General features: G+C 33.8%; 3 protein-coding genes across 3 annotated transcripts; 2 read left to right on the top strand and 1 right to left on the bottom strand.

Moving 5' to 3' along the window:
- On the top strand, positions 1–1932 carry LOC113760483. Its single transcript, XM_027303078.1, has one exon. It carries the CDS (start codon positions 1–3, stop codon positions 1930–1932), a length of 1932 nt encoding a protein of 643 aa, XP_027158879.1.
- Positions 1933–4949: 3017 nt separating this feature from the next.
- On the top strand, positions 4950–6107 carry LOC113760477. Its single transcript, XM_027303064.1, has 3 exons — positions 4950–5276; positions 5722–5958; positions 6087–6107. Exons 1-3 carry the CDS (start codon positions 4950–4952, stop codon positions 6105–6107), a joined length of 585 nt encoding a protein of 194 aa, XP_027158865.1.
- Positions 6108–19665: 13558 nt separating this feature from the next.
- LOC113760468 (tabersonine 16-O-methyltransferase-like) lies at positions 19666–20612 on the bottom strand. The gene is made up of 2 exons (XM_027303053.1): positions 20076–20612; positions 19666–19800 (listed from the first exon to the last, which is right to left on the bottom strand). Exons 1-2 carry the CDS (start codon positions 20610–20612, stop codon positions 19666–19668), a joined length of 672 nt encoding a protein of 223 aa, XP_027158854.1.
- Positions 20613–27304: the final 6692 nt, after the last annotated feature.

Here is a 27304-nt window from a genome sequence, read left to right as displayed (position 1 = left end):
ATGGATAAAAGATGGATGAGTATGTCACGATCAAGTGATCAGTATAAAGTTGGTTTAGAAGATTTTCTTGATTTTGCATTTACGAATGGAAGTATAGGGGAGATGATTTTATGCCCATGTATTAGGTGTGGAAATGGGGTATTTGTCACGAGAGAGCAGGCCAAATCACACTTGATATGGAAAGGATTTATTAAGGGATATACTCAATGGTTAGCTCATGGAGAGCTATCTTCGAATTTGCATCATACATCTTCACATGGCTCATCAAATGAAGTTCCACCACTCAATCCCATAGATGATATGCAGGGGTTGTTACAAGATGTAGTAGGAGTTCTAAATCAGAACCTAGATGTGGGAGAAAGATTAGAACCAGAACAGCCGAATATTGAGGCAGAAAAATTCTACAATTTAATAAATGATTCAAAGCAGCCCCTTTATCCAGATTGCCCGCAATTCTCTAAACTATCTTTTCTGGTCCGCTTGTTACATATTAAATGTCTCAGCAAAATACCCGATTCTGTATTTAATACACTTCTTGATTTGTTGAGGCAAGCACTCCCAGAAGGTGTAAATCTACCCAATTCTTATTATGAAGCAAAAAAAATAATGAAAGAACTAGGACTTGGATACGAAAAATATGATGCATGTCCTAATGATTGCACATTGTATTGGGGAAAAGATGAATCAAAGATAAAATGTGACACTTGTAAGCATCTACGGTGGGAAGGAACAAAGGATGATCCTACTGGTGAAAAAAGAAAGGTTCCCCATAAGGTTTTGTGGCACTTTCCGCTTAAACCCAGATTGCAGCGTCTGTTCATGTCATCTAAAACAGCCTCTTTCATGAAATGGCATGTCGAGGGTCGTACTAAGGATGGTCGCATGAGACATCCTGCAGATACTTCGGTTTGGCAATCATTTGATTACCAAAATCCCGAATTTGCAAAAGATCCTCGTAATGTCAGATTGGGTTTAGCTTTTGATGGATTTAATCCATTTAAATCTATGAATGTGAACCATAGTACATGGCCGGTAGTACTGATGCCTTATAATTTGCCACCATGGATGTGCATGAAGCAGCCATACTTTATGTTGTCACTACTCATTCCTGGCCCATATGCACCTGGGAATAACATTGACGTTTACCTTCAACCTCTTATAGCTGAGTTGAAGGAATTGTGGGATGTAGGTATGACTACTTATGATGCATCATCAAAGGAAAATTTTCAGATGCATGCTGCTTTACTTTGGACCATTAGTGATTTTCCTGGTTATGCTAATTTATCTGGTTGGAGTACTAAAGGTTATTTAGCATGTCCAGTATGTCATAAGCACACCGTTTCACACCATTTAAGACATGGTTCAAAACAATGTTACATGGGTCATCGGCGATTTCTGGAAAAGGAGCATCCATATCGAAAAGATAAACGTCACTTTGATGGAAAAAAAGAACATGGAGTTGCACCACCTCGCTTGACAGGTGATATGATCTTGGAGGAGTTGAGGTCTTATAAAATCAAATTTGGGAAGGCAGTCAATGATAACCCTGAATTACCCTTTAACTGGAAGAAACAAAGCATTTTTTTTGACTTGCCATATTGGAAGAACAATTTGTTACGTCATTGTCTTGATGTCATGCATATTGAAAAAAATGTATGTGAGACAATAGTTAGAACATTATTGAATGTGGATGGCAAGTATGATAACCTTGGTGTACGGCATGATTTGGAAGAAATGGGCATACGAGCAGGTCTTCATCCTATTACAGATGAGTTTGGGAGAGCATACTTGCCTCCAACATGTTTCTATTTGGATAAGAAGGAGAAAGAGTTATTCTGTAAAATTCTGAAAAAGGTTAAAGTACCGGATGGTTATTCAGCCACAATTTTCGAAGTCTGTGCATTTGAAACCTCCCAAACTAACCGGACTTAAGAGTCATGACAATCACATATTATTGCAGCAACTGTTACCACTCTGTTATAGAAAACTTCTTCCAAAATCGGTGCGGTCTCCGTTGATAAAGTTGTCCAAATACTTTAGAGATTTATGTTGTAAAGCTCTTTGTCCTCGGGAACTGCTTCGTATGGAAAAGGAAATTGCTGTTGTACTATGCCAGTTAGAGCGCATGTTTCCACCATCTTTTTTTGTTATAATGGTGCATTTGACCACTCATTTAGCAACCGAAGCAAGGATAGCTGGTCCAGTACATTATCGTTGGATGTATCCAATTGAAAGGTAACTTTTATAACTTTATAATTTCTATTTTATTGCTATGTGAGTATCATTATTAATCACTTACTACATTTGTAATTGTCTTAGGTACCTATGCACTTTGAAAAATTATGTCCGAAATAGAAGTCGGCCTGAAGGTTCAATTGCAGAGGGGTACCTAGTTGATGAGTGCTTGACATTTTGCTCTCTCTACTTATCTGATGAAGTGACAACTAAGTTCAATCGATCAAGTAGAAATGAAGATGGAGGTGAAAGTTCAACTGAAGGACTTGAGATTTTTTCTATACAAGGTCGGGCATTAGGAAAAGGAACTTCAGTTGTAATGGATGATGAAACCATAAAAAAGGCACATCAATATGTGATATTCAATTGTGAAGCCGTGGATCCATATATCAAGTAAGTAATTGTACTCTATACTTGTTTTATAAAACTAATCATCTTTTAATAATGATGGATGTATATAGACAACTATGTTGATTGACTATTATAATTGATGAAGCCAACATCGTAAATTGGTTGAAGAGCAGCATTTGCGTAGTTCAAAATATGAAAAGGAGCGGATTCATAGTGAGACATTTGCAAATTGGTTTGACAGCCATGTGAGTTAATATACAAAGTATCACTGTACTTTTAGCTGTCCAAATTCTGTACAATTATTTTATTAATTTACTTTTTTATTTTGCATAGGTGGATGATTTTCTACCCGAGAATGAAGTTATCTCAAAGATTTGAGATTATTGGCCAAGGGTCCAAATGTTGTGGGTTCGAAGTATGAGAGATACATTGTGAATGGTTTTAGATTTCATACAAAATATTTGGAGAGCAAAAGAAAAAATCAGAATAGTGGGGTGATTGTTACTGCAATAACATCAAGTTTCGCAAGCACCAAGGATATGAATCCGGTTTCAAGTGACTTGGCCTATTATGGTGTCTTAAAGGATATTCTGGAATTGGACTATGGTGGAGGTCGAAGAGTGGTTTTGTTTGACTGTGATTGGGTTTCTAAGGGGAAACGATTGAAACAAGATGATGATGGGTTTACACTTGTGAATTTTATGAATGTGAAGCGCCACCATGAACCCTTCGTTCTTGCATCTCAAGTGAAACAAGTATTTTACGTGGAGGATCCTTTGGATAAGGGGTGGAATGTTGTTATTCCAACTGTACCACGAGATGATTTGAAGATAGATCCCATAGATGTTGAGATGTACTTGCAAAGTCAGCCTTCAAGTAGTCATCAAAGAGATACATTTGATGATATTAATTGGGTTCGAGAAGGTGTCATAGGAGAAATAGTTGATACTACTAGAGTGGCATTTAGTTCCAAGGGATGATCTTTTGGTATCTTATATAAATTAAATGAATGTTATCTTTTGATTTTGCTTTAATGTCCAGTAAATTCGGTTGCTTTTTATATATTGAATTGTGGTGTATCTACATGCTTAAATTTTTTATGCGTTGCTGTTTATTACATGTTAATATGCTATTAGCTGTACACTTTCTGTTATGAATTTAAAATTGTAGTTGTACAAATATGGTGAGAACAAGAGAAGGAAAAAGCTATCGAGGATTAAGGAGCTTTCAATTGCGTGATGAAGATCCTGAAAATTTGGAAAATGAGGAAGGCACCGGTATGTTATTAATTACTAATTACTTAATATTTCAGTTAGATATAATCTATAACAATAGTTTCTATTTCATAAGATATATCATAATTGTCTATTATACTTGCAGGTGGTGGTTCTGATGATGATCAGGAGCCTAAGAAAACTCGGGGACCAACTTATATGAGACACATTTGGGGTAAACATGGTACTGACAAGCGAATTAAAGTGAAATTCAATACACTTGGTGAGCCAGTTGGTACAAATAGAAGCAAATTCAATGAATTTTTGGGAGCATTGGCAAGAATTGGAAAATATGCACCAATTGACATTGATAGTTGGCGTAAAGTTCCCAAGTCTTTAAAGAATGACATGATAGATGTAGTAAAGGTACCCATTTCTTGAACCTACTACATTAGTTGAATGCTTGTTCTCTTTTAATTGAGTGTTCAATATTACAGGAAAAATTTGATCTCCCTGTTGGCATAGAAGAACGAGTTAAGCAATCAGTAGGAAAGAAATGGAGAAGCTGGAAGCATGCTCTCAAGAAAACTTATTTCAATCCAAATGAGTCAATTGAAAGTCAAGTGCTTAAAAGACCAAAACGAGTTCTTCCACAGCAATGGAGAAATATTTTGACTAAATGGCTTTCCGAAGAGTCAAAGGTATGAAATGCTCACATAGTCATGATCATTTTTTCTGTTTGCCTATACTTAACTATTTTTTGTTATGTTTAACTATGTAGAGAATATCTGCAACAAACAAGGAGCACCGAGAGAAGAAAAAGATGAATCATAGTACAGGGAAAAAGCCATTTGCTCAAGTTCGAGTAGAAAAGGTATAATATATAAATTGATAACAACATCTAATTTTTCATTCTGATATATTCTTGGGATGTACTATTATATGTAGGAAAAAGAGGTTGGGCATTCTCTCTCTAGAGCAGATATGTTCACCATATGCTACACTAATTCTAATGGAGTGCCATCTAGTTATGAAGTTGGGGAAAAAATGGTATGTTGTTGCTGCTTATTCACTTCATTCATAACAGGCTTTTTCTGTTACGATAAGAACGAGAATGTAGTAACTTTGAATTGTTAATTTTAGGAGGAGATGGAAAGCTTAAAATATCAACTTCCAGAAGGAGAAGAAGATAGTGTGGGTAGGAATGACGTGTATGCAAAAGTAATGGGTGAAGAAAGGAGTGGAAAAGTTCGTACATATGGTTTAGGAGTTACACAATCTGATTTGTGGGGCGATATACCAAGTCGTTCAACATGTTTTCGCTTGGTTATGAAACAAAGCGCTGCGATGTCAAAAATGGAGCGAAGAATTCAGCAACTAGAATCAATTCAACAAGGAAGATCACAAGGACAAATTTCGCCATCTTCGCAGAGACATACTTCACAGTCATCAAATGCTATTTCTCGGCCAATACAAGTAATAAACAGTTCAATTATGACCTTCTTTAGATGCTACGTTCACAAATGGTTTTCATGAACATGTTTGTAATTGCTATATGTTAATTGTTGAGATTCTTGTTTTGGATATCACAAGGACAAATTTCGCCATCTTCGCAGAGACATACTTCACAGTCATTAAATGCTATTTCTCGGCCAATACAAGTAATAAACAGTTCAATTATGACCTTCTTTAGATGCTACGTTCACAAATGGTTTTCATGAACATGTTTGTAATTGCTATATGTTAATTGTTGAGATTCTTGTTTTGGATATCATTATTGATTGTAATGGACTGCACTTTGGTTTTGGTACTTGTTGTGGCTGTCATTTTGGGTTGGTTCTTGTGGTACTGTGTATTGAATATCTGTTCAAGACTTGCTCTCTTATATGTGGTTATATATTTTATAAAATTTGTTTTCAAGGTTGGGGATAAAGTTACAATAAGAAGCATGGTTGATTCGTCCAAAATTTGTGCTGTTGGAGTGGTTAGAAATTTGGATCCAACTGCTGAAGTTGGTGACATACCTTTGGGATCACATTGGTGTGAAGTTCATGTGAATGTGCCTGTGGAGAATGATGAAGAGCTAATGAGGCCATACCATAATTTTCTCAAGATTGGAGATGCAATTGGAGTAGCTATTGCTCGGCCAATAAACCTGGTAATTTTTTTATCTTATCTTTATCATTTGGTTAACTTAGTTTTTATTTATTTTCTAACATTAAAACTGTAAAAGAAGAGCTGTAGATGTGATTGTAACTTCTATTTCTTGGTTTATGACACTTGTAGGTGATTCTTGAAGAAAACTAAAGGATCGTCCTTGGGTCAAATGGCTATTTTTTGAAGACATTGTCAATGCGTTTTTTGTTGAGTTCTTGTTGAACTATTGCTTCTTTGATATGTATTGGCAATGCTACTGTAATACTCATAACTTTTGAAAAATCTCTGAATTGGCATGTAATTTGTTGACATAGCAGCAATGTCAGTTGCTTGGATGCAGTACTTTTGCACTATTTTGGCTACTTGTATTGCAGTAATTACTATGAAAATGTAAATCGCCTTGGTTTTCCTTTATAAGGTGGTAGTAATAACTTTATTATTCCAAAAATTAGAATCTATATTGTGTAGGCAGGATGAAATGTGATTCTGCTTTTGGGTATAAAATCTCGGATAGGATACAGGGCTAATGCAATATGATGTATTGACACTTAAAAGTGTCACCACTTCGAGCTTTGCGGTTCATAATATTCACAAAATTTCATGTTAACAAGTGTCAGAACAATCTGATCTAGTTACACCATGAAAGTGTCATAATATTTCATTCTACTTATACGGCAAATGTGTCATAATATCTTATTGTACTTACATAATATAAGCGTCATGATAGATCCAATATATGACAGGCATCGAGTATCACTTTAGATTCATATAACCTTAGCTGTTCTCTAGCATTTCTTGTCATTTAAAAGTGTCATTAAAACGATAAATAATAACATTTATAAATGCCAATAGAACTACAAATTAGGACTCGTACAACTGTCATGAACTTATAGTGACGCTGGAATGGACGACGTTTCTAGCAGAGCGTCATTATAGATCAAACGTCATTACATCGAGCTATAATGACGCTTTTAAATGTCATAAAACGACATTTTTGTAGTAGTGAATACCCAGATGGCTTATCAATGACAACTTTAAATGTATTAAAATGGAGTCATTTCAGTAAACATACCCAAATACATCCTTCCTTAAGTTGTACCTAAAGCTTTTAAACTAATACACAACATTTCACATTCCCAGAAAACCCCCACCTATGCGGTTGAAATTCAACCTATTCTTTGACAAAAACTCAATCTTATATAGTATAAGGATATATGTGTGTGTGTGTGTGTGTGTTTGCGCACGCGCAGGGAGACACTAGTAGAGTGGGTCCAAATGTTAGGGCAGCTACTGCTTTGTTGTGTGCTTGTTGATAGTGAAATTACTTAAGAATTTTAGAAAATAATACAGAAAAGAAAAAGACAACTTTGTCTTAAAGTTACTTTAAGAATGAAACAACCTGTTGCTGACAATGAAAAAATCTAGAAGAGAAATGTTGTATCCACAATAAGAGATTTACACAATACAAAAAATAGATCATGACAACATCAGGTTTTCCAAGCAGCTTCAACAGCAGGACGACTTTGCTGGACAAGAGATCTAGCAATTGCAGTGGATCTGTGTTCAGCAGGTGCCATTACACCGTAAACTATATCTCCCACACACACAACCAGAACAACAAATGTTCTCAAAACAGCGTTAATGGGTATGGGCACATGAATGTTCTCCATGGCCATCCTTAATCCCAAATATTTCAATAAGCATTTCGTCCTGAAGGAGTTTTCTAGAGGGCTTGGTGTACTTTTTAATTGACTCCTCAGCTTCAACTTCAGACAGGAAATCTGCAAGTTAAAATAACATTTTGCACCTGAAATTAAGTACTTCATATCAGTGTCTACGAAATCTAAAACATTGTATAAGCATGTTTACTACACAAAAAAATATTTAATATTCTAGAATCAAATTTTTTAGGCAAATGTTTGGTCTTTATTGATATGCGGGAAAGCTTTACAAAGGAGAGTCAGAAGTCTCCATATACATGCACGTCACAAGTGTAACTACACTATATAATTCATTAATCATGTAAAGAAAATGAAAACCATGACTACTGCTACTACATGCTAAAGAGTCTAATCCTGCAAACAGGATTGGGGCAAACCCCATTCCAAAACTAGTTGCCAATTTTCTTTGGTGCGAGGAGCTCTTGGCCATGAAATAACAGTCATTTGTACTACTTTGTTGATATCAGCAACTATTTTGTCAGCTAGTGTAGTGGTATTCTGAAATGTTCTCTTATTTCTTTCTTTTCATGTCAAGTATAAGGGGTTATATGATAAAATATAAAACTATATGAGATTAGAATATCGTGCATATTATATTTATATATTTTGGTCATTTCAACTATTTTAATTTTTAAATAAGAATAATTTCAATATTTTCATGGATCAGTTTGACAATTTTGTTTAAACTATAAGGGAGTTATATATATAACTTTTAAAATTATAGGTGAATTATATGAAAAATCATTAAATCACAGGAGAGTAAAATGTATTTTACCCTTCTTTCGATTATTGTAATGGATTTCCATTTTTTCTTCAATTTTTTTTTCTTGCTTCGTAATGGGATAGGCTGATCCCTAAAGCCAAACCATCACCAAGCACCAGCCAGCAACCACAGCCTATGACTAGTACCCAAAACATCACAAATTTATCTCAAATACTACAAATCGTCTCCATCAAAATGAGCAAAATGTCAATTGAAATTCAACAAACTAAGTTTTGTTCAAGTTTGTATAAATCGGAAAACCCACCGCCAATTGCTACTCAAAAATTCCAATTCACCATGAATCCCCAGCATCCCACCAGAACGACAGAAAATCAACCAAAAATCCAGAAACCCTCAACCATCTCATATAGAATCCAGTCAATAACCAGCGAAATCAGAAGGAAAAAGAAAAACAAGAAGGAGAAGAAGAAAACTCAACCATCTCTAGCTTGGCTCCAGTATAATTAACCTATGTTGGAATAGAGCCTACAAGTGCAGGGCGGTGAGGATGGGTCTGAGAAAACTGTCGAGAGAGAGATCGATGAATTGAATGCTTCGAAACCTTAGTTAATTAATTTGGACATAAGCAATTAGTCCTTATTATTGTTATTTAAAGTTAGCCACTATTTTGATTCTTTAGTTTGAAATTTAATTTAATGGACACATGATTAGACATGACTACATTTTGTTAGTATTTGAGAAAAATTCTTCAAATGTTCTAAATCTGCTTTAAATTGGATACACTGGGTACCAGATTTGTTCTTATCAAAACTTTAAGGACTAAGACTATACATATACTAAACACTAACGACCAAATTTACTTTTGCTAAAATTTTAAAGACTAAAACTGTACAGATATTAAACATTATGGACTAAGGGCCCGTTTGGTTGGACTGAAAATATTTTCCCTAGGAAAATATTTTTCATCGAAGTCATTTTCCTAGAAAATCACTTCCTTTTCCATAATTTTCCAGTGTTTGGTTCCCTAGGAAAATATTTTTCATCGAAGTCATTTTCCTAGAAAATCACTTCCTTTTCCATAATTTTCCAGTGTTTGGTTATTAAGTGAAAACATTTTCCAAATTTTTTTTTCATAATTTTTCGGTATTTGGTTTGTCAATGAAAATATTTTCTGATATATTTATTGATATGTTGCAAATGTTTTTCTACTCTCAAAACATTCATTTCATTACAGGTTAATTTTAGTTTTTATCCATTATAATCATATTATCATTTTTATAAAATATTTATTCATATTACACCATGAATTCTTAAATGGAATTATTAATGATACTAATGAATTGGATTTTTATCTTCCTTTAAAAAAAATAATCATTAAGGGCCGAGAGTCTCTTCATGTAAGCGAAGAGCAAACATCAGTTTCTGAAGACCAAGATTTGGATCTTTACCGGCTTCTTGGATGATCTTATCATCCACTCCCAAGCATATTAGCATCCTCTTAACAGTCTCCTTTCTGTTGTCCTCGTCATCGTTAGGCTGCTTTGACAAACACACCCAAATCTTGGGGAGGAAATGATCCCTCACCTTCTTATTGTTGAAGATTAGCTGACACAGGGTCGTTTTCCCGACCCCGGTCAATCCAACTATTGCAAATGCCTTGAATCCATTTTTGCCCTCTTTCCTGAGAAGCAGCCTCTCCAAGAATCTCTCTTTGTCCTCGAATCCATGGACTTTGCTTGGATCCACCGTTCGCGAGCTCCACCGATAAGTGTCCAAATTCTCAATTAAGCTCGCGTCTGCAGCATCCTGTGCAGTAGTAGCAGCAGCAGCAGCAGTAGACCCTGCTCCTCTTTCACTGCCTTCCCCACCTTCTAATTTCTTACTAATCTCCTTGAGTCTCTTGTCAAGTTTATAAGCGAAAGCTAGTGCATCAGGACTGTATATACTCTGGCCTTTGGCCCTCACCTAATTGAAAGAGTTGTTTACCTCTGAAAGTGGGTCTTCGCCGGAGCTGGAGATGCCGCCGGCGAAGAAGGGATTGGTTTGCCGATGAGCTGTTGCTGGAGATGGTCTTTTATCGCTGCGGAAGAAGGGATTGGTCTTTTGTCGATGGTTCACCGCTGGAGGTTGTGGAAGGAAGACTGATTTTACGAAAGGAAAATAACTTCACAATGATGGATGAGGAAGTTATTTTCCTCCACTTGGTGTAACTTATTTTCTGTCCGAAATTATTTTTCTAAATTAATTGAGAGCCAAACAACGGAAAATGAGGAAAATATTTTCTGGAAAACATTTTCCACCCAAACAAACAGACCCTAAAACTGCATTTTCCTCAAAACTCAACTTCAAGAGCATAATATAAAAAGTATTCTGGTTTTACTTTTTTTTTTTAAAAAAAATAAGAAACTGTATAAAGCAGTGATAAACGAAATAGGAAGGCCATATGTTTCACGAAGGTGTCCTTCGAAAAAATGCAATTTTCGTTTTCAACTGTAGTTTTCATATTGTATGTGGTACCATGTTAGGCAGATAAACCAAAAAGTAAATGGACAAGTAGAGAATAAGACATCAAAGTTTGTAACATGGGGCATTTTGGAGCCCCACTGCCTAGTGTTTTTCGTCCCATCGCAATAATGACTTCATGAGTCTTTTCTACTTGCGAGGAGAAATTATCATGTTTATCTTCACATGCTTCGCGAGGAGTAAAAGTTTTCTTGCCAAAGTAATTTTGCTCCAAAGGTCAACAAATGTGTCTTAGTCCTCAACAAATATGTCAACAAATGTGTACTGTCACCACTAATAAAATCATCGTATACACCAAACCAAATATGTACATATCTTGGTATATATTTATAACTGTATTATTATAACTACATTGGTATATATTTATATCTTGCCATAAAAAAAAGTGTTCTTGGTATATATTTATAATTGCATTTTGTTTCTATTGTTGATTTACAATTATTGATGTTATTCCTATATACAGAATTTGATTGATTTTGAATTCTGTGCCAATGGAATATTTTGGATATTGATATTAGTAGTAATGGTTCAGATTATTTTGTATTAAAAAAGTGGCAGCCATGGAATTAAAATTTAGGGATATTAATGAATATTGTTGTGTATTAAGTAAACTATTATATTGATATGAGATTGTAGGAAAACTTTTGAATATCTGATGTAGTGTTTATAGTTGGTACAATGGTCAGCATAAAAAATTTTTAGAAAAAGGAGGAACATTAGAACAAAGATAAGTGTTTATTTAATGGTGATTTGGATGTTGATGGGTAGGTATTAGTCATAGCAAGTAAGATAAATGAAATAGAAATTGTGAACCATTTTTTTTCTTTACAATTTTGTTGTGAATTATAACTCAAGGGCATTATAGGAATTTTGAGAAAAAGTATAGCCTTTTGTGCCTAAAATGTTACTTAAATAGTGAAAATAGGTGAGGTAGGTGCAATTTTTAGAACTTGAGGGGAGCTTTCTGCAATTGTAAAAAACTCAAGGGAGGTATGTGAAATTAACCCAATAAATAATTAAACCATGAGAACTTTTGTTTAATACAAAATAACACAAAGTTTACCCTTACAAATCCAGCCAAAATGCATTCCGAATTATTCATGTCTTAACATAATTTGTTTGATCAGATAGCAAAGTGCAACTGATCTACATAGGATGAAGTGTCTTTTTTTTTTTTTTTTGCTTTTCGGAGAGACTGGCTTTTGGGCCTATTGCCGTGTAAACGGAAAGGTCTTTTTTTTCCAATAATTTTTTGTGTGAAATAGCAGCAATTTCAGGCACTAGAGATGTGAATGCATAGGAAGTTAGAGCTCCACAAAAAATATATAAGTAAAAGAATAAAAGACAAAAAGATTTGTACTTCAATTCTTCAATTGAGACTCTAAGTCTAATTAAGAAAAAAAAAAGCATAAAGGAAGAGCTCCTAGGAAAGATTTTCTTAGGATCTGTTTGGATGAGGGATTTGAGTGGATTTGGATTTGAAATCCACCCATCAATTGGAGGAATTTCAAAGCTCAAAATTATATAGTGGAGAGAATGACATAAAATATGCATCCGTAATTTATCTCAAGGAGGAAGCATGTTTAGCCAAAAGACTCATTGGCTTGGTTTAAATTGACAATACCGTAGAATAAATAGTCCAATGTTTCAGGTTATATGACCATATAATTCAATTTAGGGTAAAATACACTTTACTCCTGTGGTTTAGCACTTTTCCACATAAACCCCTTGAGGTTTGTAAAGCTATATAACCCTTTCATAATTTGTATTACAGTGTCAAAATAACAGAATTTGTATTTTATAACGGAGTCAATTAAATACCAAAAATGCTCCTTTGTAAACTTGAAAATTATTAATTACCAATAGGGGGTTATATTTTGAAAATCATAACGGGATTATATGGTAAGTACTAATTTATAAGGGAGTTATGTGGTAAAATACAAAACAATTGGGGGTTAAAATGTCATATATATTACGTTTATATATTTTAGTTATTTCAACCATTTTAGTTTTTAAACAAAAATATTTTCTATATTTTATTGGATTTCGTTACAGATGATTATTTCAGTCCATTTGACACTTAGTTTGAACTATAAAGGGATTAAATATAACTTTCAAAACTTTAGAAAATTTATTTGAAAAATTATTAAATCACATGGGAGTAAAGTGTATTTTATCCTTAAAGTTATTAAAGATGACAAGACAAATCAGGTACAATGTTATCTAGGAGTACATCGCAAAGTTTATGAACCACCAGCCTTTCATCCCATATCTCATTCGGAATTGTGTTCTTTGGGGTCATGCAACCGAAATTATTGCCACCTACCCCCAATCATCGAGTGAAGTTATTACCACCAACTACCCTTTCATTCAGCCATCTTATCCCAAAATCTTATCCGGAACGTGTTTTTTGTGTTCATGCAAGTGAATGTCTACTGAGATAATCCACATCGGATATCGGAAGAAGAAAGAAATGAAATATAAGTTTCGGTCCTTTGAATTATTAATAATTTTGAATTAACACAAAGTTTCAATTCAAAAAGTTATTGGGCCAATCTAGTAAATTTGAAGGTATTAAAACAAATTTCGTGTGATCTCTGTGCGGGATTCTCTAAAACCTGTGTACGGCTAAGTGGATAGTTTTGACCAAATTTTGCAAGGGCGAAAAATTTTTAAGGAGAAGGATTGAATGAGATGTCTCATATTTAAAATTGGAAGAAGAACTAAATCAAATATAAGTTCGACCCCATCAAATTACTAATAAATTTGGATTAATCATTTTGAACACATAATTTTAGCTCAAAAAGTTAATGGGTCACACCAGTGGACCCAAGGGGTTACATCTACCGTTTCATTCAGCACTATATATATACGCATGTGTGCAAAAGTTTATGCACTCAGGATCTCACACCAAATGGCTTTTAATCATTCTTTCTTCGTTGTTCTTGTGCTCCTTGCATCTAGTTAGTCTCTCATACTTATTTTGTTTTATCATTTGCATATAGTCATAATTAACACAATACTCTCTCTCTCTCTCTAAGCATATTTCATATAGTATTCAAATTATTCGTATCATCTAATATGAAAGGAAGGAAATGGTATCATGAGAGAGTAAAAAAATTATTGCAAGGACATTTTTTTGGGGGGATGGGTGGCACAAAAAGTGCCTATTATAGAAGTTTAGGGGGTACAGTGCAAATAAGTGAAAGTTCATGGAGATTTAATCCATTGCTAGTAGTTGAATTGTTAGTTTGTCTTTAAATTCAATTAGAGTATTAATTACTAGTAGAACTCAATTACCATCCATTACTAGCTAATTTCCTACTAAGATTTTTTTTTTAATTTCTTTTGCAGGTGTGGTGCTGGGGCAAGATGAAGCTGGGGAAGCTACAGAAACCACCATTGCTGTCAAAACTGCATCAAGAAAAATGCTGCCAATTGGAGGACAGATTATAAAAATGCTTGGCGTTGGAGTTCATGATGGTCAGGGACCGAAGTGTATACCCGCCTTGGGATCCTGCGTAGGCAATCCATGGGGCTGTTGTCCTGGCTGTATGTGCATCCGGCAGCTTACCGATAGGTGTCATGGTTACTGCTGAATCAAGCTAAAGCTCCAAGCTAAAATGCTGCTAGCATCTAAGGGAACAATTAGCAAATTGTTCTAGCCGTTACATAAATAAATGGAAGCATGGTTCTAGTGTTGTATGTTATCTCCAGCTGTTGAATAAAATATTGTAAATGGATTTTCGGTCGGAAATCCATTTCTTTTGTGTATGAACTTCCTTTTTATTATTTTCTGCAATTTCCATTCTTATATTTTCTTTTATCTATCAATTTTTAAAGTTTAGGCTTTGGGATAAAGGTTTATTTTGTTCAATTATCTTTATGTTCTCTCTAGTAAACTCTCTCAAATTTTATTTTTGCAACTTTTTCTCTTTTTTTTGTGAATTTTATTTATTGTTGTGAGTAGAGGGTAAATTTATCATTTTATTTGTTCTATTTATTGGCTCTTGACAGTATTATTGACAAGGGAGGAACATGCCGTTGTTAGCTCCAAATAAATAATTAACCATGAGAACTTTTGTTTAATACAAAATAACACAGAGTTTACCCTTACAAATCCAGCCAAAATGCATTCCGAATCATTCATGTCTTAACATAATTTGTTTGATGAGATAGCAAAGTGCAACTGATCTACATAGGATGAAGTGTCTTTTTTTTTTTTCCAATAATTTTTTGTGTGAAATTGCAGCAATTTCAGGCACTAGAGATATGTGTATGCATAGGAAGTTAGAGCTCCACAAAAAATATGCAAGTAAAAGAATAAAAAACAAAAATATTTGTACTTCAATTCTTCAAGTGAGACTCCAAGTCTAATTAAGAAAAAAAAAAAAAGCATAAAGGAAGAGCTCGAGAGTCAAATTAAAACTTTACAATTACTTGATTGACGACCCTATTGATTAATTCCAATGTTCAAGAAACTAACAGGAGGTATGGAACTCAAGAGCATTAAGAAATCAGGATCGAGGGCATGGTACTTCGATCGTTTGCAATTGTATGACCATATTTGTACAATCATTTGACCTGAAAAAATGCCATAACAAAATGATGGGTGAAGTAGGAAAGATTTTCTTAGGATCAGTTTGGATGAGGGACTTGAATGGATTTGGATTTGAAATCCACCCATCAATTGGAGGAATTTCAAAGCTCAAAATTGTACAGTGGAGAGAATGACATAAAATATGCATCCCTAATTTTTCTCAAGGAGGAAGCATGTTTAGCCAAAAGACTCATTGGCTTGGTTTAAATTGACAATACTGTAGAATAAATAGTCCTAATGTTCCAAGTTATATGAGCATATAATTAAATTTAGGGTAAAAATACACTTTATCCCCTGTGGTTTGGCACTTTTTCGCATAACCCCTTGACGTTTGAAAAGTTATATATAACTCTTTCATAATTTGGACAAGAGTGTCAAAATGGCAGAATTTGTATTCCATAATAGAATCAACTAAAATATCAAAAGTACTCCTTTATAAAGTTGAAAACTATTAATTACCAACAGGGGGTTATGCATATATTTTAAAAATCAAAATGGGATTATATGGTAAAATACTAAATCTTAAGAGAGTTATGTGGTAAAATATAAAACTATAAAGGGTTAAAATGTCATGCATATTATGTTTATATATTTTACTTATTTCAACTATTTTAGTTTTTAAATAAGAGTAGTTTTTACATTTTTTGGGTTCCGTTATATAGGATATTTTTGTCAATTTGACACTTTAGTTCAAACTATAAAGGGATTGTGAATAACTTTTAAAACTTTAGAAAAATTCTGTAAAAAATTATTAAATCACTTGGGAGTAAAGTATATTTTACCCTTAAATTTATTAAAGATGACAAGACAAATCAAGTACGATGTTGTCTAAGAGTACATCGCACAGTTTGTGCACCACCAACCCTTTCATCCCAAATGTCATTCGGAATTGTGTTCTTTGTGGTCATGCAAGTGAAATTATTGCCACCTGCCCGTAATCATGCAAGTGAAGTTGCTACCACCAACTATCCTTTCATTCAGCCATCTTATCCCAAAATCTTATCCGGAACGTGTTTTTTGTGTTCATGCAAGTGTAAATGTACTGAGATAATCCACATCGGAGATCAGAAGAACAAAGAAATGAAATATAAGTTTTGATCCGTTGTATTATTAATAATTTTGAATACACAGTTTCAGTTCAAAAAATTATTCGGCCAATCTAGTAGACTCGGAGCGTTATAAATGGTATCAAAGCAATTCTTGTATGGTCTCTTATTGGAATTGTCTAGAATCCACATATGACTGAGTGGATAGTTATGATCAAATTTTGCAAGAACGTAAAGTTTCAAAGGGGAGGATTGAGTGAGATGTCGCACATTGGAAATCGGAAAAAGAACTAAATGAATTATAAGTTTCGCCCCATCCAATTACTAATAAATTTGGATTAATCATTTTGAATACATAGTTTTAACTCAAAAAGTTAATGGGTCACACCAGTGGACCCAAGGCGTTATATCTACCATTTCATTCAGCACTATATATATACACATGTGTGCAAAAGTTTATGCACTCAGGATCTCACACCAAATGGCTTTTAATCATTCTTTCTTCCTTGTTCTTGTGCTCCTTGCATCTAGTTAGCCTCTCATACTTATTTTGTTTTATCATTTGCATACAGTCATAATTAACGCAATAGTCTCTCTTTAAAGAGGGGGGGTAGGGGAGAGAAACCCTAAAAATAGAAGAAGAAAGGGGAAAGGCGTTGGGGAAATGAGCTTTGTCTTGCACATCTTCTTGTGAAGGGTAGTTGCTGTCTATTGCTTGGACTTGGGAAGGTTCCATCGCAAAACTTGCACTCTTTTTTGGGGCATTGATCGGAATTTCAAGAAGAAATTAAAAAGGATTAACAAGACTGGAGAAATAAGAGTAACATTTATTGGGTCGGAGTTCCCAACAAGACTGGAGAAATAAATGCCTTTGGGAGTTGTATGACACATTTGAGAGCAATTTATGTCAGAAAGCTTCAAGGAAAAGGCTGTGTAGATGAAATTGTCCCTCAAAAAGTTATTTTTCATTTCTTCTAACGGCATAAATAGACGGAGTGACTAAAATGGTACAGATTTACTAATTCAGTGACATTTTTAGCTAATAAAAAAGTTTAGTAACAAAACCGGCACCTCCCAATAGTTTAGTGACATTTCGCGCAATTTGGTCTTACCCTTAAATTTATTAAAGATGACGAGACAAGTACGATGTTGTCTAAGAGTACATCGCAAGGTTTGTGCACCACCAGCCCTTTCATGCCAAATGTCATTCGGAATTGTGTTCTTTGTGGTCATGCAAGTGAAATTATTGCCACCTACCCGTAATCATGCAAGTGAAGTTGCTACCACCATCCTTTCATTCAGCCATCTTATCCCAAAATCTTATCCGGAACGTGTTTTTTGTGTTCATGCAAGTGCAAATGTACTGAGATAATCCACATCGGAGATCGGAAGAACAAAGAATTGAAATATAAGTTTTGGTCCGTTGAATTATTAATAATTTTGAATACACAGTTTCAGTTCAAAAAATTATTCGGCCAATCTAGTAGACTCGGAGTTATAAATGGTATCAAAGCAATTTTTATATGGTCTCTTTTTGGAATTCTCTAGAATCCACATATGACCGAGTGGATAGTTATGATCAAATTTTGCAAGAACGTAAAGTTTCTAAGGGGAGGATTGAGTGAGATGTTGCACATTGGAAATCGAAAAAAGAACTAAATGAATTATAAGTTTCGCCCCATCCAATTACTAATAAATTTGGATTAATCATTTTGAATACATAGTTTTAACTCAAAAAGTTAATGGGTCACACCAATGGACCCAAGGCGTTATATCTACCGTTTCATTCAGTACTATATATATATATACACACCCATGTGTGCAAAAGTTTTTTTCTGATTGGGTAGCATTATTATACAAGAAAAATGTTTTAAAAATAGTTTGCAACAGCTACGCTTAATTTATCTTGTCAATGAACACTCCACTTGTACTTAGATACTAAACTAATATTTGACATTGCAAAAAAAAAAAAAAATGAAATGAAATCCCTCAAAACTAGGATTCTCTCCATGTAGTATTATATTCTGAATTAATTTAGATGAAGACATGGTTACTCATCTATTTTGAATTATTTGCAATACTTTTGAGGATATAATAGGATGTTATTTTCATTAACAACAAAATAATTGTTTGATATAAAAGCTTAAAGTACCTTTAAAAATGTATATATCTACACAGATAAAACTTAATTGTCAAATCGACTATTGAAACTACTTGTGTCATTCTTTTGAACAATAATAGAGATAAGTTAAAACTTTGTTTAACTATGTCTTTCATTTTTGTTACATTTCATGTAAAGCGCTCTAACATAACATGGGTTTGATTTAGAGAACGGCTCGTCCAAAGTTGGCATTCTTGGAGAACTGGATTTTGGCAAATTTGTTTTGTCAATTTTTCTTAGCATTGAAACTTGCAATATCTGTGAAAAATCCAGCACAAGGCTGTCAAAAATGGCAGTCTTGATTGAATAATTTTATCTGAATTCTTAAAAAAAAAAAAAAAGAAAACAAACTTTGTTTGATTTTTTTGTTCCCTGAATTTCTCGAACTAAGATTATTTTGATGTACGCTGGTCTTTACTCCTTATGGTGGAGTAATTTCATCATCAAACTTCGGATGTGTAAGAACGTGTATGATTATTTGGTATATTGACATGATCATAGATGATCTACAACCATTCTATGCTTCTTGAGATTATTCAGAATAATCAGCTTTTTCCAACTTATAGACAATTAACATTACGGTAGACATATTTTGGCATCTAGTCAATAAATAAATAAATAAATTTGGAAGACTTTTTGCCCCTAAAGAGTCATTTAGCTGTAAATGAACGTTTGCACCTTTACGGGTAAAAGAAGCAAAAGAAAATATTAAAGATGTACTAAAATTTTTCTAGTTAAGCAATGAAATGGATATTTATATTGAATGCGATAATTTACACTCTTGTTACTATGAGATAACAAGTTCAACAAAAACTAAATGCTGCAGAGAGGGGGAAAAATGATGGGATTTGTATCTCAGGGAAAAGGAAAAAAAAAATCCAAAACCAAACACTTGGTAATTTTTATGTTACAAGCAACAAAATGTTCCTTAACTTAGGGATAAACCTCAATGAGACACCTCATGCCCAAGACTGGATAGACTTTATAGCTACTAAATCCAGCTTCTGAAAACAATTTTGACCATTCCTTCTCAGTTCTTTCTTTGGCAGGGCCGAAGTTAACCAACATCTGCATGTCCAAGCTAAATTATGTCTCAAATGATGTCTCATCTTGTATCTGGCTTCCCATTACACTGCCTATAATGATCACCTTCCCCCCACTGTCCATTTCCGTTAAGTTTAACGGATTCCGTCACCTTTATAATTTAGTTCAAAATATGAGTGGTTGTGTTGTATATTTTAAAATCATGGGAGGCTTTTCTATGTATTAGGTTTATCACAGGAGATTTTTTATTTTTTACCCTAAAGAAAATCAGAATTCAGTGACAGGATGTCTTTAGTTACCTTGAGCAAGATTGCATTAGCACGGGGTACACTATGAAACATATCTCCAGCTAAAAATTCCAAGTTCTCAGCTCCTTCTTGATTAGCAACGACATGTGCGAGATCATATACAGTACATTTTATGCTAGGAAAGTTTTGGGCAACTTTGCCAGTACCACCCCCAACATCAGCAAAAGTTGTCAAGCCTTCAAACACAAACTTGCATTTGGTCATCAGCACTTCTACAGACGACTGACTATCACTAGCCATGGCCTCGTTAAACATGTTTCCAAATCGAACTTCTCGCGCGCTGTAATCCCAGAGATTATTCCCATATGCAGTATCAAATGGAGAGGGACCATCATTCTGGAACCACTCGGTCAAGAGATTCCAGCGCTTCAACAGGGCAGGATCACATGATAGAAAAATGTGTGCCCGTACATTGAATGCCTCGTCTTTCAAAAGAAGCTGACCTGCAGACGTGAGTGCATAGCCTTGAGGGTTTTCAACAAAGAATCCTGTCACGCCCCGAGCCCGCACGTGCCCGTCACATGACATCCGCCGTACTCCCAAGTCTCACTCAAGAATACAAGGCTACATTAACTAGTTTAACTTTAAAAGTACTAAATAACTTAACTAAATAAAGTGCGGTACAAACCACATATAAAAGAAAGTCTACGAATTCAAGACGTTCGTACATTTATTGAAACAGCGGAAACAAAAGTAAATAAGACTAACCACTAGAAGTAGCTAGCTTGCCAACTTCTACTCATCTAATGCTAATAAAAGTCATCCTCAGGGTCTTCTACGTAAACCAACTCATACTCTTCAGAATCTGCAAAAATGGTAAGAAGTGGGTTGAGCGACACATCGCTCAGTAGGTAATATTTACCCCTCTGTTGAACCATGCACTCTTAGTTTTATAGATACATATACAAATATAAGTATAACTCAAATCGTTTGCATATCATTCACATCCGTAATTTTGAAAGTAACGTCATTTGTAAAGCAATCAGCAGTAAACAAGGACAAGCAATTTAAAAGCATCTTATTGATAATTGTACATGAGAAATTGTAAAGTCATAAATCATTTCGTCTCAAGTCACAAATCTCTTTATATCCATTCGTAAATCAACTCATATCAGTTCATAAGTCTCATTTCAAATCAGTTCATAAATCATTTCATATCGGCTCATAAATTATTCTTTGAGATCAGCTCATAACAAGTACATGCAATGACCGGCTACTGAGTACTCAGCCTAGAGATTAAACCCTTACTAGGTGGGCGACCAATAAGTTTCATGACTACCGATTGGTCTCATTCATATTTGGGTCAATCGGCCGGACTCTATACCAGGCTACCATGACCTTGCCAATCGGCCGGACTCTATACCAGGCTACCATGGCGACTAGACAGGACTATAGCCCCTACCGTATATTCCATGACTGCTCTGAGCTTCACTTGTCAAAATTCAGTTCATATATCGTATACATAAATCTTTGCTTTCATAAAAGATTCAGCTCATTTTGTATCTAAGAACATATCCAAACATTTCAAATAAGTCACATGGTCCATTTTTGTATAGTAAAATATAGCTTTCATAAATATTCAAGTAAAGCATTTAATCAAACACCTTTCGAGTCAACACAACAAAATAGTATTGCAAACAAGAATCTCATTTTACACATTTGAAATCTCAGAAGGGTAAGTACCACCTACCTCTGTTTGGCTGCTCGAGTGGAACTACCTTAAACCCTTGTACCGTACCTATCAAATGCATGAGTTCCCTAATTAGTTGTTACTTCCTATAGATGCATAAATATACAACCTCTAAGTAAGTACAAGATTCATATCTAGACCATTGTATGGACCCTAATAGCATTTCCCTCCAATCGGATGATTTATATTTTTTTTGGAAAGTTTCCTAATTTAGAAAGTTTCTATTTTTAGAAAGTTTCTTAATTTGGAAAGTGTTCATTTTGTAAAGTTTCCTAATTTAGAAGAAAATAATTATTCACAATCCTGTTTATTATCCTCACTACTATCTTACTATATTTACTTATAATTTATGATTATCCATTATTATTATTACCATCCTCGTCGTCGCTAATTTATTTTATTATCACTTATATATATTTATTGATTAGTTATTATTACCTTTCACTTTATTTCTACTTTTGTGTGTGAGTAGGTGTTATTATTATTTATGTATATATGTACCTATATATATATTGACTTATTATTATAATTGTTGTCTTAATTTATTACACTTGTATTTATATTTATATTTTCGTTTACATCCTTAATTTGTTTCATCCATATTATTATTACTATTATTATTATAATTATTATTTTAAGCATTTCGTTCAACAATCTAGAGTTTATCTTACATTGTATAACTTAATCTAATAAGGCTAGGTTAAAATGTTTTAGATTTCTATTTAGGTACTTTGGACTTAATTAATAAAGTATAAGCTTAAATGACTAAATCTTTAAACTCCAAAAATTATTATTTAGATTGGGTTTTGAAATTTAATTCCTAAATTAGTTTGTAAAAGGTGGGCTAGTTTTATCCAAAATTCCACTATTGGGCACTCATTAAACATATCCCATATACATATACATATAATTTCCAGATTCTGATTTGTTTTTTCTTCATTGGCCAACCTTGCCTTTACCTATTGTCGCCAGCCACTGCTGGCGACGTCCCTTCCCCTTTTTTTTTTTTTGCATTGCTGAAGCCAAGCTTCAGCAATGGCAGAGAACAGCAACGGCGAGTTCTTTTCTTCTCCTTTTTTTTTTCTCTTAATAACTTTCCAATCGATTTGGGTAAACCCTATTCATTCCATAATAAAATTTAATACCTCAATCCTACTAATCTAGATACGAATCCTCCTAAACCTCATATACAATCATATATCTCTATATATATAACATAATACATATTCGTAAAATCTTTAGAATAATTAATTCGATTACTAGAATTTAAAAGAGAAGTTTCACGTGAATTTGGGACTTACGAGTTTAGGGGCCTAGTCGTCTGATTGATTGATGGCGACGTCTGATTTTCCTTCTCTACTCTCCGACGGCTCTTGCTCTAAGGGGAGGCAGACAATGAAAGGTAGGGAATAGGTTTTTTTTTTTTTCCTTTGTTGTTTTGATAAGTATGCTAAACCCTAATAACCACCCACTAGTAGGTAGTTTAGGTAGGAGTTTTAACTATGGTAAACTTTCACCCTATTTTATCTCATCTTACCCCTAAATTAACCATTTAACCTAACCTGCAATTATTTTTGCTTTTACCCATAGTAAATTACCATTTAATTAAATTGGGCAAGATAAAATAAGCCCAAAAATTGTGGGTTTTACATTCTACCCCCCTTATAAAAAGTTTCGTCCTCGAAACTTATGTACCTTGATAAGAAAATAGGGATGTCTATTCCGCATGTCTTCTTCTAACTCCTACATTGCCTCTCGTGGTGTATGGTTCGTCCATTGCACCTCCAAGTAGGGTATGATACTTCTCCTTAGAACTTAATCTTTGTAACCATGGTTCTCAAAGGAACTTCCTCCACTGATAAATTTTCCCTTACCTAGATGGATTAATCCTCCAAAATATGGCTCGAATCTGATACATACTTCCTCAGTTGGGTGACATGAACAACGTTACGTATCCTCGACAAACCGGTGGAAAAGTCAGTTTATACGCTAGGGGTCCAACTCTATCCAATATTTCGTAAGGTCCTACATACCTTGGAGTTAACTTATCACTTCTTCCAAATTTCATCACTCCCTTGGTAGAAGATACTTTCAAATATATATTTTTTCTTGATTGCAATTCTAAAGGTTTTCTCTTTAAATCCGTACAACTCTTGTTTCGGTCTTGCACTACTTTTAGTCTTTCTCGAATAACCTTAATTCTCTCCAAGGGTCTTTCCACCAAATCCGGGCCAGTGATCAGTTTCTTACCCACTTCATCCCAATATAAGAGAGATCCACACTTTCGCCCATACAACGCTTCAACTGGTGCCATACCTATCCCACTATGATATTTATTATTGTACAAAAACTCCATTAGTTTCACCAACCTATCCCAACTATCCGAGAAGTCTAGAACACAAGCTCTTATCATGTCCTCCAATGTCTGTACGACTCTTTCTAACTGTCCATCCATTTGGGGGTGGAAGGCGGTATTTAGTCTTAGGTATCAGTCCCCATAATCTCTTGGTAGGTCGATTAAAATCTAAACGTGAATTTAGGGTCCTAATCCGACACTACTTTCACAATTCATTTTTAAGTTAGGTATCACATTCTCTCCCCCTTTTAAAGGTTTCGTCCTCGGAACCTACAGGATATAAATATCAAAATAAGCTGACAAAATTTCCAATGTTCTTGCAATACATCTTGGGAATTATTTCTACAATGTCTAAATTGAATTTCCTTATTTAATTCTATCAAACTTCTGCTGCGCACTCTTATATTTCCACAATACCTTCCATCTTCATATTTATATGACTCAGATGAACATAATTTCTCTCACAAATCCGACGTTCTAAATATCGGCTTAGAATACTTTATAGAGATCAACCTATAAGAAGGATGTCATAAACACTCACAGTACCATTTTTTCCTTTTGGTCACACATTCTATCCCAACTTACTTATCTACTATCACAAAAGTAATCATTATCTCAATATATGGGTTCCTGCCCACTGTGTGTGTAATTGGTAACGAAAATCTCTTATTTCTCTCAAATCTTAAATCTAAAATAGCATTGACCTATTTTCCAGATCCTGTAACTTGAGTTATTATACCGCTAAATGCCATGAGAATCTTATTTCCTTTGGTCATTCATTTTTTTTCCCTAACTCAATTCAATTTCCGAAAAACATTAATACCTTAAAAATCATTTCACAAACTTCTTGATCATACAAAAATATAGAAAATTTTATACAAAAATTGTCACCAAATTCTCATAGTAGAATATAACAACTTTATCATAACTTTGGTAAAATATTTATCTATGCATAGAATTTCAAACTCACACAAGTTTAGAAAACTGAAAGTATTTTGAAATACAAAAGTCAACTAACTATACTTTTTTCAGCATTAGAATTTAGAGTACAAAGAAAATTTATCAAGAATTATTGTTAGATTTTTCTATATGATAACGAAAAAAAAAATATTTTTTTTTTGTAGAATACTTTTATCTAAAGCTCTTTTGAGATTGGGTGAGTATAAAAAAAATATTTTGCACAAGATTGTAGGATATAATTATTCAATGTAGTTATTTTTTTTATATAGATATATACATATATATTTGAAAACTATATTTACCAAGCAACTGTAAGGTAAAGGTACATATTTAAAAATTCTGATTAAAAACTATTTGTGCAAATAAAATTTTGGTTTCATCGTTTATTCATTTTTTTTAGTAAAAAGTATGTAAAATTATATATTGTAAGAAATTCATAAAATATTTATTGCTTGATCATGATGTAATAATACCAAAACTAATAATATCAGCTAGTTTAATAAATGTCTTGAGCATTAGATCTAATTATCGTAAACCTCAAAATAAGTCATCAAAATTCCAAGATCCAACGTGTATTGCTTGCATTGGATGACATCATATTGTTGATCATTCATACTTTCGTTGTGCACTCTAATTTCCTCAATATTTTCAGTTTTCTCTATACTAGACTTCAACTAGACATAAGATTATCCATAGATCTGACATCTTAAATGGTAAACTTGAAATGTACTATAGAGATCAAAACTTACAAAAGGAACACCCTAAATACTCTTTTATTATTATTATTCCTTTTTTTTTGTAAGTGTCAATCATATCTGTTAGGTGGGTTTGGTTACCTTTTCAACTTAACATATACATATAGTCACCACTTACTTACTAAAAGTAATCATCATCTCAATACCTGAGGTCATTCCAGTAAATTCGTAACCTAAAATTCTAATACCATTAAATGTCATGGAGTCACTTATTTTCTTTTAATCCCTTATCCATTTCATTCCAATTCTCAAAATCACAAATATCTTCAGTATCTTTATACCTACTTCCAACTATTACAACTTGAGCTATAATACCACTAAATATCATAGGAATCTCTTGATCGTTTGGCATCTCCTTTCCATTTCCAAAATCATTAATATCCAAGCATCATTTCTCACACTTCCAGATTATAAAACCTAAGCTCTGATACAACTAAAAAAATCACTGCAATCTCTTATTTCTTTTGATCTATTTTTCCATCTCCTTTTAATTTCCAATAGACAATACTTCAAATACACATAATATTTCCTACACGTCCGACATCTTAAACGTAGAGTGTACTACCAAAATTACATCCAATAAAAGGACATCATAAACACCAATTGTACCATTTCAACTATTCACACATGCAAATTTTCAAGCCTATTTATTTAGTCACAATTGATCATTTCCTAGGGTATACTTCATCTAAAGAGAAAATCGTACCTCAAACTCTGTTATCATTAAATATTATGAAAATCTCTTATTTCATAGCCTTCTATCCAACTTCATTCCAATTCCTAAAAACACAAATATTACAAACATTATTTAACATACTTCTAGATCACTTAACCTAAATTTCGATAACATTAAAAATCACGAGAATCTCTATTGCCCTAATCCTTTTTTTTTTTTTTTGCATCTCAATCCTCAAAACCCCTTGTATCCCAAACAACATTTCACTTACCTCCAGATCATATAACCTAAGCTATGATACCGCTAAAAATGTCACGCCCCGAGCCCGCACGTGCCCGTCACATGACATCCGCCGTACTCCCAAGTCTCACTCAAGAATACAAGGCTACATTAACTAGTTTAACTTTAAAAGTACTAAATAACTTAACTAAATAAAGTGCGGTACAAACCACATATAAAAGAAAGTCTACGAATTCAAGACGTTCGTACATTTATTGAAACAGCGGAAACAAAAGTAAATAAGACTAACAACTAGAAGTAGCTAGCTTGCCAACTTCTACTCATCTAATGCTAATAAAAGTCATCCTCAGGGTCTTCTACGTAAACCAACTCATACTCTTCAGAATCTGCAAAAATGGTAAGAAGTGGGTTGAGCGACACATCGCTCAGTAGGTAATATTTACCCCTCTGTTGAACCATGCACTCTTAGTTTTATAGATACATATACAAATATAAGTATAACTCAAATCGTTTGCATATCATTCACATCCGTAATTTTGAAAG

The sequence above is a fragment of the Coffea eugenioides genome, chromosome 1 (genome assembly GCF_003713205.1).
Source record: "Coffea eugenioides isolate CCC68of chromosome 1, Ceug_1.0, whole genome shotgun sequence".
Taxonomy (NCBI): domain Eukaryota; kingdom Viridiplantae; phylum Streptophyta; class Magnoliopsida; order Gentianales; family Rubiaceae; genus Coffea; species Coffea eugenioides.
Note: the sequence above shows the minus strand (reverse complement) of the source record. Positions and strands in the feature narration are given on the sequence as shown.

What these genes read in the sequence shown, in the direction of transcription:
- LOC113760483 (XM_027303078.1), top strand. Translation starts at nt 1, where the DNA reads ATGGATAAAAGATGGATGAGTATGTCACGATCAAGTGATCAGTATAAA.
- LOC113760477 (XM_027303064.1), top strand. Translation starts at nt 4,950, where the DNA reads ATGGAAAGCTTAAAATATCAACTTCCAGAAGGAGAAGAAGATAGTGTG. An exon ending in CTATTTCTCGGCCAATACAA is followed by an intron (nt 5,277 to 5,721) that starts GTAATAAACAGT and finishes TTTGTTTTCAAG; the next exon opens with GTTGGGGATAAAGTTACAAT. An exon ending in TTGCTCGGCCAATAAACCTG is followed by an intron (nt 5,959 to 6,086) that starts GTAATTTTTTTA and finishes TGACACTTGTAG; the next exon opens with GTGATTCTTGAAGAAAACTA.
- LOC113760468 (XM_027303053.1), bottom strand. Translation starts at nt 20,612, where the DNA reads ATGTCATGTGACGGGCACGTGCGGGCTCGGGGCGTGACAGGATTCTTT. An exon ending in CTAATGCAATCTTGCTCAAG is followed by an intron (nt 19,801 to 20,075) that starts GTAACTAAAGAC and finishes TTGGACATGCAG; the next exon opens with ATGTTGGTTAACTTCGGCCC.